Source organism: Notolabrus celidotus, chromosome 1 (assembly GCF_009762535.1).
Source record: "Notolabrus celidotus isolate fNotCel1 chromosome 1, fNotCel1.pri, whole genome shotgun sequence".
In the NCBI taxonomy this organism is placed as follows: Eukaryota; Metazoa; Chordata; class Actinopteri; order Labriformes; family Labridae; genus Notolabrus; species Notolabrus celidotus.
Genome location: NC_048272.1, coordinates 9,626,894 through 9,640,094, shown reverse-complemented (window position 1 = coordinate 9,640,094; position 13,201 = coordinate 9,626,894). Strand labels below are relative to the sequence as shown.

The 13,201-nt window shown below is 41.9% G+C and overlaps 1 protein-coding gene across 4 annotated transcripts in view; it reads right to left on the bottom strand.

The window, feature by feature from the left end:
- sema3fa (sema domain, immunoglobulin domain (Ig), short basic domain, secreted, (semaphorin) 3Fa) overlaps positions 1-11,945 on the bottom strand; it is a 59,043-nt gene extending 47,098 nt beyond the window's left edge. For 2 of the 4 annotated variants that reach the window (XM_034692898.1, XM_034692913.1), the window contains exons 1-2: positions 11,638-11,945; positions 9,933-10,089 (exon numbers count right to left, since the gene is read on the bottom strand). In XM_034692898.1, the coding sequence (XP_034548789.1) occupies positions 9,933-10,044 (112 nt within the window). In that variant the 5' untranslated portion in view covers positions 10,045-10,089; positions 11,638-11,945. The remainder of the gene's footprint in view (positions 1-9,932; positions 10,090-11,637) is intronic. The other 2 variants (XM_034692906.1, XM_034692922.1) reach the window with 1 other exon arrangement.
- Between the last annotated feature and the right edge of the window lie 1,256 nt (positions 11,946-13,201).

The window sequence follows — 13,201 nt, the reverse complement described above, 5'->3', positions numbered from 1 at the left end:
AAAGGAAGAAGTAAGTCGAGGTAAATTGGTTGCAGGCATTATGTCTGTTCCGCACAACTATTGTGCCGGTAGCTAGTAGGGCTGGGTATCACCAGGTCCCTCGCGATACGATACTATCACAATATTTTGCCCACGATAATGATGCTATCAGGATACAGCGATTCTGCGATAATCAATATATATCAAGAAATATCATCCACCATATATCAAGGTATCTTTGTCACTGAAGAAATTCAGAATTTATTGACCACACTGAATCCATTTCACAGGAATTAAAAAACATTGTCAATCGATTTCACATGAACGAGAGCCAAGTAAAACAAAGTATCTACTGCACATATGGTCTAAGAGTTCACTGCTGCTAGTGCAATTTTTAACTTTCACTTTCGTCTTTGGAGCAGTTCGCGAAATGGCACATTGCCAGCTGTAGGACCCTAGAATGCACAAAAATGGCGTGTTTTAAGTTGCTGAAAGGATTCAACGGTGCATCTGTGACGCGTTTTTCTCTGCTGTTTGCTAATCCTCCACCTTGCACCATTTTCTTTTTCTTCTTCTTTTTATTTCCTTTCAGAGAGTACTCTACCGCAGCACCCTGACTTATTCATGTTAAGCGCCATCATGTGGAGGCTTGAAGTAGCGACTCTGTAAATCAAAATTGTAGCAGGCTTTTATGAGAGAATCTTTTCAGAACGGCTGCATTTTTATTGTTTAAATATCGATATTTGGCGCCAGTGTATCGCTAACGTATGGCAAGCCGAAATCTCGCGATATATCGCAGTATCGATATTTTTGGCACACCCCTAGTAGCTAACAGGGTGGCGTAAACAGATGGTATATTAGAAAGCTGCACAGAAATTGCATGTTGTTGCTGAATGCAAATGAAATCATGACACAGGGAGACAGTTAAACCTTTGTCCTTCTGAGAGACCAGCTAAACAGACTGTCCTATCAAGTAGTAGGGACTTATATTCTGTCTTTTACGGTAATATAATGAAACCTATTCTGCACATTTTGCTTCGCAATACTGTTTGAAAAAGGAACTAAAAACAGATAACATAGTTTTGGAGAGTCAGTTTTCTTCATGCACCCTATATACAGACACCAAGTAGTGCTACATTTATATCAGAACGTTCTACATGACATCTCCAAACTTTTCATTTTGTCTGCCCAGCAGTCCAACAGTTATCATCTAAATCATGTAAGCAGAACAAAGTCTGGAAATAGTGAATCAGACAACTTGACCAGAGATTTTGATTGAAACTGTTTTCCTTGTTCATTCAACGGAGCTTGGCAGACAGAACAAAAACTGTTGCCAGATAATTTCCTTTTGTTTGATGATCAGTTGAATGATTCATAGTTCAAGAACAACAGTATTGGTCCTTTGTGGCACACTACTTTCAGATATTACAGATGTTATTTGTGCTTTTCTGTCTTTGTACTTTTTGCTGTTTGTTCATATTGTGTACATCAAAGCACTGTAGGAAATTGTGTCCCTTGTACTCTAAAGCAATGAAACGTGTATCCCATAAGTAGAGGATCATGACATATTCTAAATTTTACATCAAACTAGTCACTTAAATCAACTGAGCTGAAACCAAAGACGCCATTTTTTAAAGTTGTATCTGGTCCATCTGTGTGTCAAAGTAACACCAACAAACACACACTGAGTAATGTACCAATACATGACGGAGTGTGTGTTCCAAGTTGTTTCCCACCCTGAGTGTTCACAACAGCAACCACATGATCGAGGTCAGGGCAGAGCTGTAACAAAATCTGGACACTGACAGACAAATGATAATGAATGATAGCTGTCTGGGTAAACAAGTGGAGAGGTGCCCTTGACCCGCTGTCTCCTTAATTTCAGCCCAGGCTGTAACCTCCCCCCCACCTCCACCTCCCCACCCAAGGACTCCCACTCCTCTCTGCCACATCTGGAGAACACGACTACGTAGAAAAACCAATCCTTCACTTAATCACTCGATAAACTCTCCAACCCTTCCTCACAACTTCACACATTCACACAGCGGCCTCTTCAAAGTCTTCTGTTTTAGCGAATTCATTCCCTCGTTTGTCTTAACTAGACCTCAAAGCCTCGAGGCTGCTTTACTCCAGGTTTTTCCAGCAAGCAGACAAGACAGCAGACATCAAGGGAAATAAGCTCAGCGCTGTGATTACATCCCACCTCTCCTCTGCCGAGAGAAGCATTTGAACCCGATTCAGTTTGTGAGGAGTGACAGGTAGATGCTGCTATAGCAACCAAACCAAAGCAGTGTCACATTTAGAGAGCTTTGCAGAAGCTGTGCAAGCATGTGAACACACACACACACACACACACACACACACACACACACACACACACACACACACACACACACACACACACACACACACACACACACACACACACACACACACACACACACACACACACACACACACACACACACACACACACACACACACACAAACAAGGCAGATGTAATCACATGGACTTGACATGAATATTAAAAGACTTTCTCCCATTCCTCCCTGTCACTTTGAATCTGAAGAAAACCACCACCAAGAAAAAAACATTAAAATCTCCCTCTCCAGCTCTGTCTCTAAACCACAACAACTGCCGGCCTCTTCGTCTAACTCACCGTCCTCTTTTTCTGCAAACAGTAAGGATGATCACAGGCTTGCTTCTCATAATCTGCTGAATAATGCTCCTCTAATAATGATCAAAATGTTGTCAAGTAATTCAATCACAAAGACCAACCAACAGGAGCCAATCAACTTCTTCAAACATGAGACAAAAATATGACATGCGTCTGATGTTTCTCTGTGACTCTCGTCTATTTTTATCCCGTCTGCCACATTTCAATCTACAAAATTGGCAGCAGCAAAAGACCAAAGAGCCACCAGGATGTTTTTATGGAAGCACTTTCTATCACACACTCACCTACACACTAACACACACAAACACACAGCCACAGCGTGTCTGTCTTTCACCCCTGCTGAGTGCTGCAACCCTTTACACAGCAGACAGGCAACTAGAAGGGCTATTCATCCAGCAGAGGCATCCAGAACTTGCAGTAAACTGCAGTGCACACACCTGAGGTCTGTGACTGAGAACTTTTTAAATGGTTTGTTTTGGAAACCTAAGAGCAGTCTAGAGTTACAAAGATGCTTTCTTCGGCATCCTGGCTTTCATAAGTAAAAGTCCCAGTTCTATATTTGGAGTCATTTTTCAAGGTTTCTGGACTGTATTAGATAAGACAGCTGAAGAGGGACAGGAAATGTGGGGAGCAGAGAGCAGGGGATGTAAAAGGTCATGGCCAGGAGTCTAACAAGCGACTGCTGTGATGAGGACTGAAGCCTCACTACATGGGGCACCCTTAAACCGGCACCCAAAAAGTCCTAATTCTATCTTTATGATCCTTTATATCTGCTTCAACAATATAATGTGAACTGCACTCACTGCATTCAGACTCAGGCCCAACTAATTACTTTAGTTGCTAAAGATGGCATTTGTGTTTAACCGGAAGGGGTGTTGACGTGCCATTTTGTCCCCTTGGATTTTGTATGCATTTCTATCACCAAGAGGGAGATCCAGCATTAATATAATTAATGGGTCAATGATATCAATCAAGGGGGAAGAGTCAGCATATATCGAATGACTACAAAAGGGCTGCCCAATGGAGACAGTGTTTCCTCTAAAGCCTGCAAGTTAGCGCTGTGCTTCCTGCACGTTAGCTGAGCTAGTATGCAAAACCTTTCTGCAGCACACGTCCACCCACTCCTCCCTTGCCATTCCGTGCCTTTGCTCAAGGAAAGTCCAGGCACTTTAGAGACACCCCTAACCCCCTTTGCCTTTAGAGTGTGTTAAAACAGCCGGCTCCAGCTGTGGGCGGCGTACTGGGTGCTCTCCTGCCTCACCTGACACTGCCAACCTCTTATCACAGAGCAAATACAGAGGGTGTGAGTGTAGAGTAAAGGCAGCGGAGGAGAGGGAGATAAAAAGAGAAAGAAACAGACAGGAAGGACACTATATTTAGCACGGGAGCTGTCGCCTTCAGTTTCTCTCTCCTGAATAATCAGACTTTGACAGCATGCATCCTGCAGAGCAGAGGTTGCTGGGATGCACTCCCCCCCCTCCTCCCCTCCTCCCCCAGCAGCATCTCTGGGGAGAAAGTAGCTAACTATTGTAATAATTGCTGCAGGCTTGCGTGCCACAGCCACCTCACATTACTCTGTGGAAACATTTTGCAGCGTCCTGACATTCTCTAATGGAGATAATAGGGAGAGGGGAGGGAGTTCTGGACTGACTTTTGCCAACAGGTACAATGTTGCATGTGTAATGCATACCAAGAGAGTACTGTATGTACGAGTGAACAGCAACGTGACCAAAAGATAAAAGCATCCTGCCATCCATAACTTCTAAGAACTGGGATGCATGTAGGACAGAGACAGTATGAGGCTGTGACAAACTTGGTCCCCTCATGTACTGATGATGATTATCTGCTGGGAAAGCAGTAAACATGCACAGCTGGTAGCAAGAAGGACACAGAGGATGTGGATTAGATAATGCAGTCTGTGAGTGAGTGGTTCAAACTGTGCACAGTGGACTTTAGCCAGTGCAAAAAGATTATTTGTTTTTTCTGGAAAAAACAAGCAAACCAGTGTCGCAGCTGATTTCTGCTTGTTTTGAAACAATAAACAGATCACTGGTTGTTTCCTTATGAAGAAATGCTGCTCCTGCCCAGCACTTATTTATTTCAAGCTTGACTTGTTATACCACTTTTTCTTCCATGGCCCAAAATTGCTTATCTGCTTTTATCCTCACACATTTTGGACGCATGAAATTTGCACTTCTAAAGCCTGGCATACAATGTGTGATTGTACAAATGTTGTAGTGGAGTGTCCACTCACACTGTACAAGTGAATCATTCCCGACACACCACCAAGCCTCACAAATTACATGCTCACAGTATACAGTCCGACTGTCCAGCACAAGCTGAGTGCTCACACTCAGGAAGGAGCAATTGTCAATATAGTTTCATTTGAAAACTCCCACACAAGGAAGTTGAAATCAGAGGATAAGACTTCAACAATAAAAATCATGTACCTGTTTCACCTTTCCGATGTGCCAACAAAAAAGTAGAAGCAGCTTTTGTATTGGGTTGCATTAGGTAGTACAGGTGGTCATAATATTATGGCTTATTGGAGTATATGTGTTATTCAGTCATCAGTCACGTGGCATGCCATCATAGTGCTTTCAGATGCTGTCTAGCTTGTGCAGGCGCAGTCAGGATATAAGCCCTGTTGTGGAGTCATCTTGTGGCCTTGCTTTCTCTGTGCCAGAGTACGCCGTCAGCCAACCAAAATTTCTAACATGCCAGAAACTTATTCGACCAATCAGGGGTAGCTGATTGGGCCTTGATCAGCCCTAGTGGTCTCCTGTACACTACACGGCAAAACAATTGCAATCAGGATGAAATTAGGCCCCTCTTCAAAATCAGTTGTGGGACTCCGATATAACGTCAGAATCCCCGGGCAAATTGATGACAAAAATTCGAATTTATTCTAAAAAGTCTCTGAGTGCCATGTCTTCAAGGAATAATAAACGTAGGAAAATGTCAGTTCTGGTCTGACACTTTTCCTATTCCTTAACTCAGCTAGCTTGAAAAAACTGAAATCAGAATTACGCTGCATGCATGGCTAATTTATTTTGCTCGTTTGAAATATTTACTATAACTTCATGCAAATACAAATGAGATGTGTGGCTGTTTTTTGATGGAGCCCATATTCAGAGTGCAAAAAGATAAGATGCTATCATGCCACACTCAGGGAAGGTGCACAAGTCGATCTCAGTAGCAGCACAAGAATACAAATGGATACAATAAAAATGAATACAAAAGTTTTTGTCACCCCCATGGGTCTTTAAAACAAGCTTGTGCAATACACATTATGTCTCATTATGTTTATCATCTTTAATGACGCATGTAATATAAGCCACTATAGTGCTTAATGTGCTCTGATGATACGGCTAATTAATGATGGTACTCTATAGCTGAACAGCAGGAGACTTTCCAGGCAGTGAGAACATCAGTCTGAATGCATTTCCCATCTTTGTGATGATCAGCTAATCACAATAGCAGATTACATAATCTGTATTCACACAAAACTCCTGAAAACTTCCAGAAATGTTCAGGGTATGCTGCATGTGAATGCTAACAGCAGAGATTTTCACCCCAACTTTATCGGGGATCTTTCCTGTCAGCACCCAAGTCAAATTTCTTTAAGAATTCAGGGTGAGCTGATTAGAGAACGCACCAGGAAATATCTGCCCATTTGAGAGAGAGTGGGTGTGGGTGATGATATTCCTATCACGTGGCTGATGCAAATCCAGAAGACCGACATGAAACAGGATGAATTAAAACATCCAAGAAGAATCCTTTTGAAGAGGACAACAGTGAAGTTGTTTGCACATCTGTCCGTCTACATATGTGAAAAAGGTTATGCAGACTGTTCAGGAGACAGATGAGACAGCAATCAAATGAGGTTTGCATGAATTACTTGTGGTGACTTTGTATACTTTTTGATATGTGGGATTGTTGATATGTCTGCTAGTTATGTCTGGGCTACAGTCGCCAAATAAATCCATCTTGGTTGGCTAACAGACAGGTTAGCTGTGAATAAGCTTTCAGCAGCTTGTTGATTTGTTCATACTTGATTGCTGCATGTCTTGGCTGAAGATTTTTGCTCTGGTATAAGTGTCACAATGCTACATGAAGAGAGCAGACAGGTCGAGTTAGGAGATGAAAACTTTGATTTTGTAAAGGGGTGATGCTTCATAGGATTATTTTGCTTTCCTTGTCAGCAGAGAAGTCAAAAGGATATGCACACAGGACCACCTACAGAGAGAGGAAGACAAAGGGCTCTTCTCAAGTATAATATATACACATTAATCTGCCTATAGAATATAATCGGTGGGAGATGAGGTCTATTGTTGTAAAGTTCAAACTCAGGTGCAGCTCCTAATTACTCAAAGTATAAAAAGGTGGAGGACGTGTCGCCACTTTTGATCTTAACCCTGAAAACTGTCAGGAGAGATGAGCCGATAGTGCATTCTTTGTGCTCTGTGACAATCATCGACCCATTACGTGGGACATAAAAGACCGTCAAGGGAAAAAGTGCAAAGGCTGAAGTAACCTTAAGACTGTCCCTGAGAATTAGTCCAATTACAGGCCTGCCTGGCTTTCTTCTCACTGCTAACCTTGTGCCCAGGTGTTCCTCCAAAGGGGGACCAAAGGGGGCTGAAGAAAAACAAAGTTAAACACTTTCAAATGGACTCGAGGATTAGCTTAACAAGCTATTACTTGTTAATATGGTGCCATTCTCCCACAGTTTGAGGGCAGTTAACCTCGGGTGTGACTGGCTTCTGTTTGAAGGGTCACAACCTCGCCAAGCCCCGAGCACTAAAATAGCACGTGATTACAGGCCTTGTTGAAAGTAAATATAGGAGTTCTCAGCAGCTGATCTGAGCCTGCAGCGTCCAGTCTTCACAAGAGAGAAGACACCTACAGAATCCTTTTGTCATAAACAAAAGTCTTTTTTACATTTCGATTTTCAGAAAATAAAGTTTGTCAGATTCATTGTAGCCCTGTGTTTCAGAAGTGTGTGTGTTTTTTTTTCTCCTTTGAAGTCTTAGTTGATGATCTATCCCTGTGAGCTTTGTGTGGACATTCCTTTGGTCTTAGCCTCTGTTTGCTTTCTTGGTCCTTATCACAGTTAATAACTCAGCTTGCACTAACACACTCAGTAGCTACTTTGGGAACCACAAAAGACTAAATTATCTGCTTAGCTTGCTTATGGTTGTTTACATAGTGAACCCTGTGTTTTAAGATCTTCAAATATTGAAGTCTTTCTCTCTGGATTTTTGTTTTATCTGAAGATCCTGTAGACTTGGTGCTTGAATACTGACTATAATTCAAAAACTTCAAGTGCACAGAAAACACAGTTTATTCCATATAATGTATCAAATCAGGAACTAGGGAAAATGACTAATCCCTTCAAATTCATATAAAAATAAAGAGAACAATTCCAGTTAAATCAAAGAGGGCAGGATTTTCTTACACTACGTGCCAAAAATGAAAGCTTAAGCTGTTGATTTGCCACCATGATACAACAAATGGCATGATTATATCTTTTTTTAAACACACAATAATCCTTTAGCTGCAGAGTTTTAAGGAAAAGATGTACTTCATTTAAATTCCCCTAGCTTAAATTCAATGGCAGTAAATGTAGAGATTATTAAATGTCTGTGTATTGCATGGAGAATGTAATCTCAATGGTAGTGTTTACAGCAGATTGCCACTCTGAAATGCAGTGCACTCACCCTTTATACAAGATATTCTCATTTCCTTTAGAGCAGTATGTGTGTATGTATGGATAAAATCTGTTGTTTGAGGATTTGATAGAAGGCAAATATCTGAAAAGCAAAGACAAAGTGTTGGTTCTCTTGTGTCAAGAAGTTGGATTTCAGCCAAAAGCAGCAAAATCTTCTCTTCTCGCTTTGTAAAATGCAAATAATCAGTGAGAAGTGATAGTGTGTAACCTTGATGGAAAAACATGTGAAGCTGGGTCACAGACAGAAGCAAAATCAACAAAAACGCACTCTGATAGCTGTTAGAATTGGCCGCCTACACTAGAAGCTTGTCTCCTCATCTTATTTTATCATCTAAAAATAAATGCTTGTTGAAAATTAGATGGATTTTCTTTTCACTCAAACAGCACTGATTCCAAGCAGGCTGTTTTCCAGATATATCATGAAAGCTAAAGCTTATTATTTGGTTAAGTTCACTGGCACATAAATAATTTATAAAAGCACATTACTGAGCTATTCCCAGCAGAACAGTGCAATACCAATACAATTAGCAAATGCACAGCCAAGGTGCATTTCTAGTCTCCGGCTATCTGAAGCTGCTCTGTCAGGCATAAAGTAACCCCAGAAACTAATTAAAAACAAAAAGAAACTCAATTAAAAGCTGTAGAGAATAAATGAACTCTTTTCTGCCAAGTAAATGTGAGACCAATGGAGGGTGAAATCCAACTCTAATAGAGATGAAGAGGAAGAGATGGGATTGTAAGAGAAAACAAACAGGTGAGTGAAATATCTGAGCAGGAGGAAGAGACCAAGAGAGGGTAAATCATCACTGACAAAGCCCTACATTGCAAAAAGACCATGACATGAGCAACAGATTTATTGATGCAAGTAACTTCTGCCTCAACAAATATGCACGAAAAATGCTCATATAGATAAAATATGATCTTTCATTCTTGCAGGAAACTGTAGTTCCTAATGCTTCAAATTTGACACAGATGCTTATAAAGAGCTTTTAAGAACTTAATTAAAACTATGACAGCTCTAAATGCACATAATCGCTGCACCAGCACAACAAAGAGCAGGACACTGCACCTCTGGGACCGATTTTAGCAGGACAGCTCAACACACACAGGGTCTCATGTGGCACCGGCATACATTCATAACATGCTGGATCTGTGCCCTGAGTGTGTACCCAGCCAAGTGTTAAATCTGACTTGATTTCAGAAGGGAGCCGAGGTTACACAAAGGCCTGTTTGGGCCACTAATGGCAGCCAGGCGATTAAATGAAGACCCATTCTCTGACCCTGAATATTCAGGGCAATCAGGAGCACATCTCCTTGTCCCTCCACACCTCACAATTAAACCCTCTGTAAAGCAGTGAGGGAACACATGCCAAGTCCTGAATTTAGCTAGTGCCAATTTTAACCATTTTAGCCATTAGAAAAAGCTGAAATTTAAGACCTAAGGGGACTATCACACCCAAGACCACATCAACATGTCTGCAAAGAAACACAAAAACTCAACAAAGTGGGTTACAGACCAGGCGGTGGTGTGAGTGTCTTACCTTTGAAGGACAGGAAGATCCTGGGAGCAGAGAGGGGCTCGTTGGAGGGGGGCAGCCCCCCGGACGTTAGGGCCAGCAGGGCCAGCAGCCAGCACAGTTTGTCCCACAACATTGTCCCTCTGTTTGTTAACAGAAGAGAGGGAGATGAGTCCAGGAGCTGGGGGGAAACAGAGGGACGAGTGTCAGACAATGAGCCTGAACTTCCACCTCACAAACCAACTGCAGGGACCAGCTCTTCTGCCACTGAGATGCATGAATAGAACAGTTTGCTTTTTTACAGTCAGTGCTATGTGGAAATTCTTAGTACAGCATCTCCTGATCCTTAGGTCATACACTGACAAGATATAAATCAATAAAAACAATATTGGATCTGACTTTATGCAACCATTTTCAGTATATGTTAGTTGGAAATACTTTACCATGTAATTTAATTTGGGTGCTCAATACGCCAAGTTACCTTAAGCATAAAACCAGCGGGTTGTAAGAGTCTGGGAAGAAACTCAACTGTTCAGAATTGAATTGTCATCCTTGCTACTGTGGTTTCTGCTTGGTCTCTCATTTTACTGTGCGTTTCCTAACCGCCCACAGTTATTCTTGCCTGTGTCTGCTTCTGTGTACAATCGGGGAAACAGCCTGAATGAAAGGAGTCTCCATCCAGCTGGGAGAGCCAGCAGGAGCCACCCTCTGTCGAGCCTATAAACTCTCATGCAAACCATGCATAATGGTGTATGATATCTCATGCAAAACATGTTCTGCGAATACCTGGTACAGAATCTACGACACGGCAAGATAAATTATACAAGCAATAGAGGAGTTGCTCGTGAAGCTCTGCGCGCACTGGCTTTGCACACACAAAGCGCATCAACACGCTTTTATCAGCAACAAAAGGGAAGTGAAGTTAATAATATCCCCATAAAAGGAACGACACACTCTCCAAGTTGTCGGCGCGAATAAAAGGTGCCACAATCAAACCTAATGCCAGCATGAAAAAACAAAGAAATGCCTGTGCCACTTTTGGAGACAATACAACGCGCCAAGCGAGGTTGCTCTGCTGTAATTATCCATGCACTGCACTGATTTCCTCGTAAACGTGGATCTGAGTCTGAGGTCAAACTGTCAGTCAGGGTTTAAGATCAAGTTCCACATTGAGCCCTGAAGGCACAACTCCAAAGCAAGACCGTTCACCAAAATAAAGCGTGACTGGGCTTTGAGTTATGAGGGCATGAACATGAACCACGTGACATTTATATGAGTACCTGGGATTTTAAATTGTGAAAAAGTGGCATCGAGGACTAGTTGCATAAATTCAATCATTGTAGTAGGGAGGTCTCTGAAAACACAGCATCATACAGCCTTAACTCTCAGTGAAACTGGTCAGCCAAACATAAAATTGTATTTGAGGGCACTATAAACTACATCCCACGCGCAGCAGAAGACGCACAAACAAGAGGCGTAATGTAACCAAATTGAAGTCTGATTTAAAATATATATCATCATTTAAAAAAAAAATCAGATTAGTATTGACAAAATTATAGGTTACAGAACTTAAAAGAAGTCATATATCACATGCAGCCCAAGTATCATTCCTTTTTGCTCGACTCCACTAATGGGCTTTACTGTTGATTTAAAATCATATCAGTCTACAGCTAACATATATTAAATTTGGCTTGCCATGTATAAAATCAACAGTTGTTTAACGACTTACCTTGCAGTTAACACCAGTGAATACTGTGATAAAGCTGGTCAATATTTAAAATCATCCACCCAGATCCTTTGAGCTCCTCTGTCCGCACGCGGGAGTAGTGTATCCACTGCAGATCTTGCACGATTATCCCACAGTCAAACAAAGCTTGGATTTAAATTAACTTGACGCCACCGCCTTATATTGTAGTGAGCTTTAAATCGCATCAAAAGAGTCCGTATTTCCGACCCAAGGAGGTTAGAAACAAAGAGTTGTTCCTGGAGATGAGTGGCGGCGGATCTTCTGCCGTGTGCGCAGCGGCGCTCAAGTGTGTAGTGCTGAGAAGCGGCTTCTGCAGGTGGATACACTCCGGCAGTGGACACACCCATGGGGGAGGGAACCTACCTTAGCATCCCTGAGCCATGTCCCGCCCTGAAATTTGCACAAAATAAATCGACTCTGCACTATTTCCACCCAAAAAATAAACTCTATTCAGATGTTGAATATTAAACTGTGAGAGCAGGAGTAGAGGTGATCTGCCACTGTCCATCCATGGAAAGAGTTGTTAAGATGTAGGCTACTGCTATAATAAACATATTCAAGTTATCAACTTTATACCGTTTAAAATTACTTTAAATGCATATAGGTAGTTATAAGTGTGTATCCAACCTGTTTTGAACATCCCACTGACCTGTTATATTTAGGCCCTCTGTCACATATGCCTTTTCTCTAGATTACATTTTCCCAATCATTTCAGGATGACAGTTGTAGTTCAGTCTGGTCAGAAGCCCCTCCTTTCTGTTTCACGGTGATGCAATGGCATCTGTTGACATTTCTGCTGTTTTAGATGAGATTGGTTTCTGACTTTGAAAGTGTGATTTCATGGAGAAGACATCAAATAATGTGTTAACACTGCAGTTTCTAGTCGACGAGTTCCTATAAGTTTCATTTTATTTGTAAAATACGATAGGAGACTTTTCACATTTTAATGAGTAAAAGCCAAAAGAGCTGTTACAAACTATCCAACTTTTTATCAGGGAAAAACAAGAATGGTGACGGACATCGGTGTGGACTATACACTGTGTGCTAATGTGAAAGAGGACTCTATAATGCCAAACAATGAAATGAAGGTATTTGAAAAGGAGACAGTCTGAATGAGCTGAATAATGCGAGTAAGCATCAGGAGCTAAAAGTATGCTACCTCTGTATTTTTGTTGTGCGTCATACCATATTTACACAAATTTAACCTGCTTCTCAGTGGCGGTTCTGGGGAGGGACCAACAGGGTCCAGTGCCCCTGTAAAACTGAACCTGGAGGCGGAACACGTGTGTGGCACTTGGTTCCAGTCCCTTAGAGCGCTAAGGGACTCATGTTGAGTATAAACAGCCAAACAGCTGCTGTCAGTCTGCATTTTGATATAGTACACAGTAGTATATATGTCTCGTATATAGGGATGCACTGATGTTTTGCCAGTTTGTTCTCAGCCGGTCCTCGCCCTTCTCAGTCTCTTTTGTCAGGGTTGAATGTGTCCCTCTGACGACCCTCTTGGCCCCAGCCTGGCCCCCCCAGTAAAATTGGTCTAGAACCG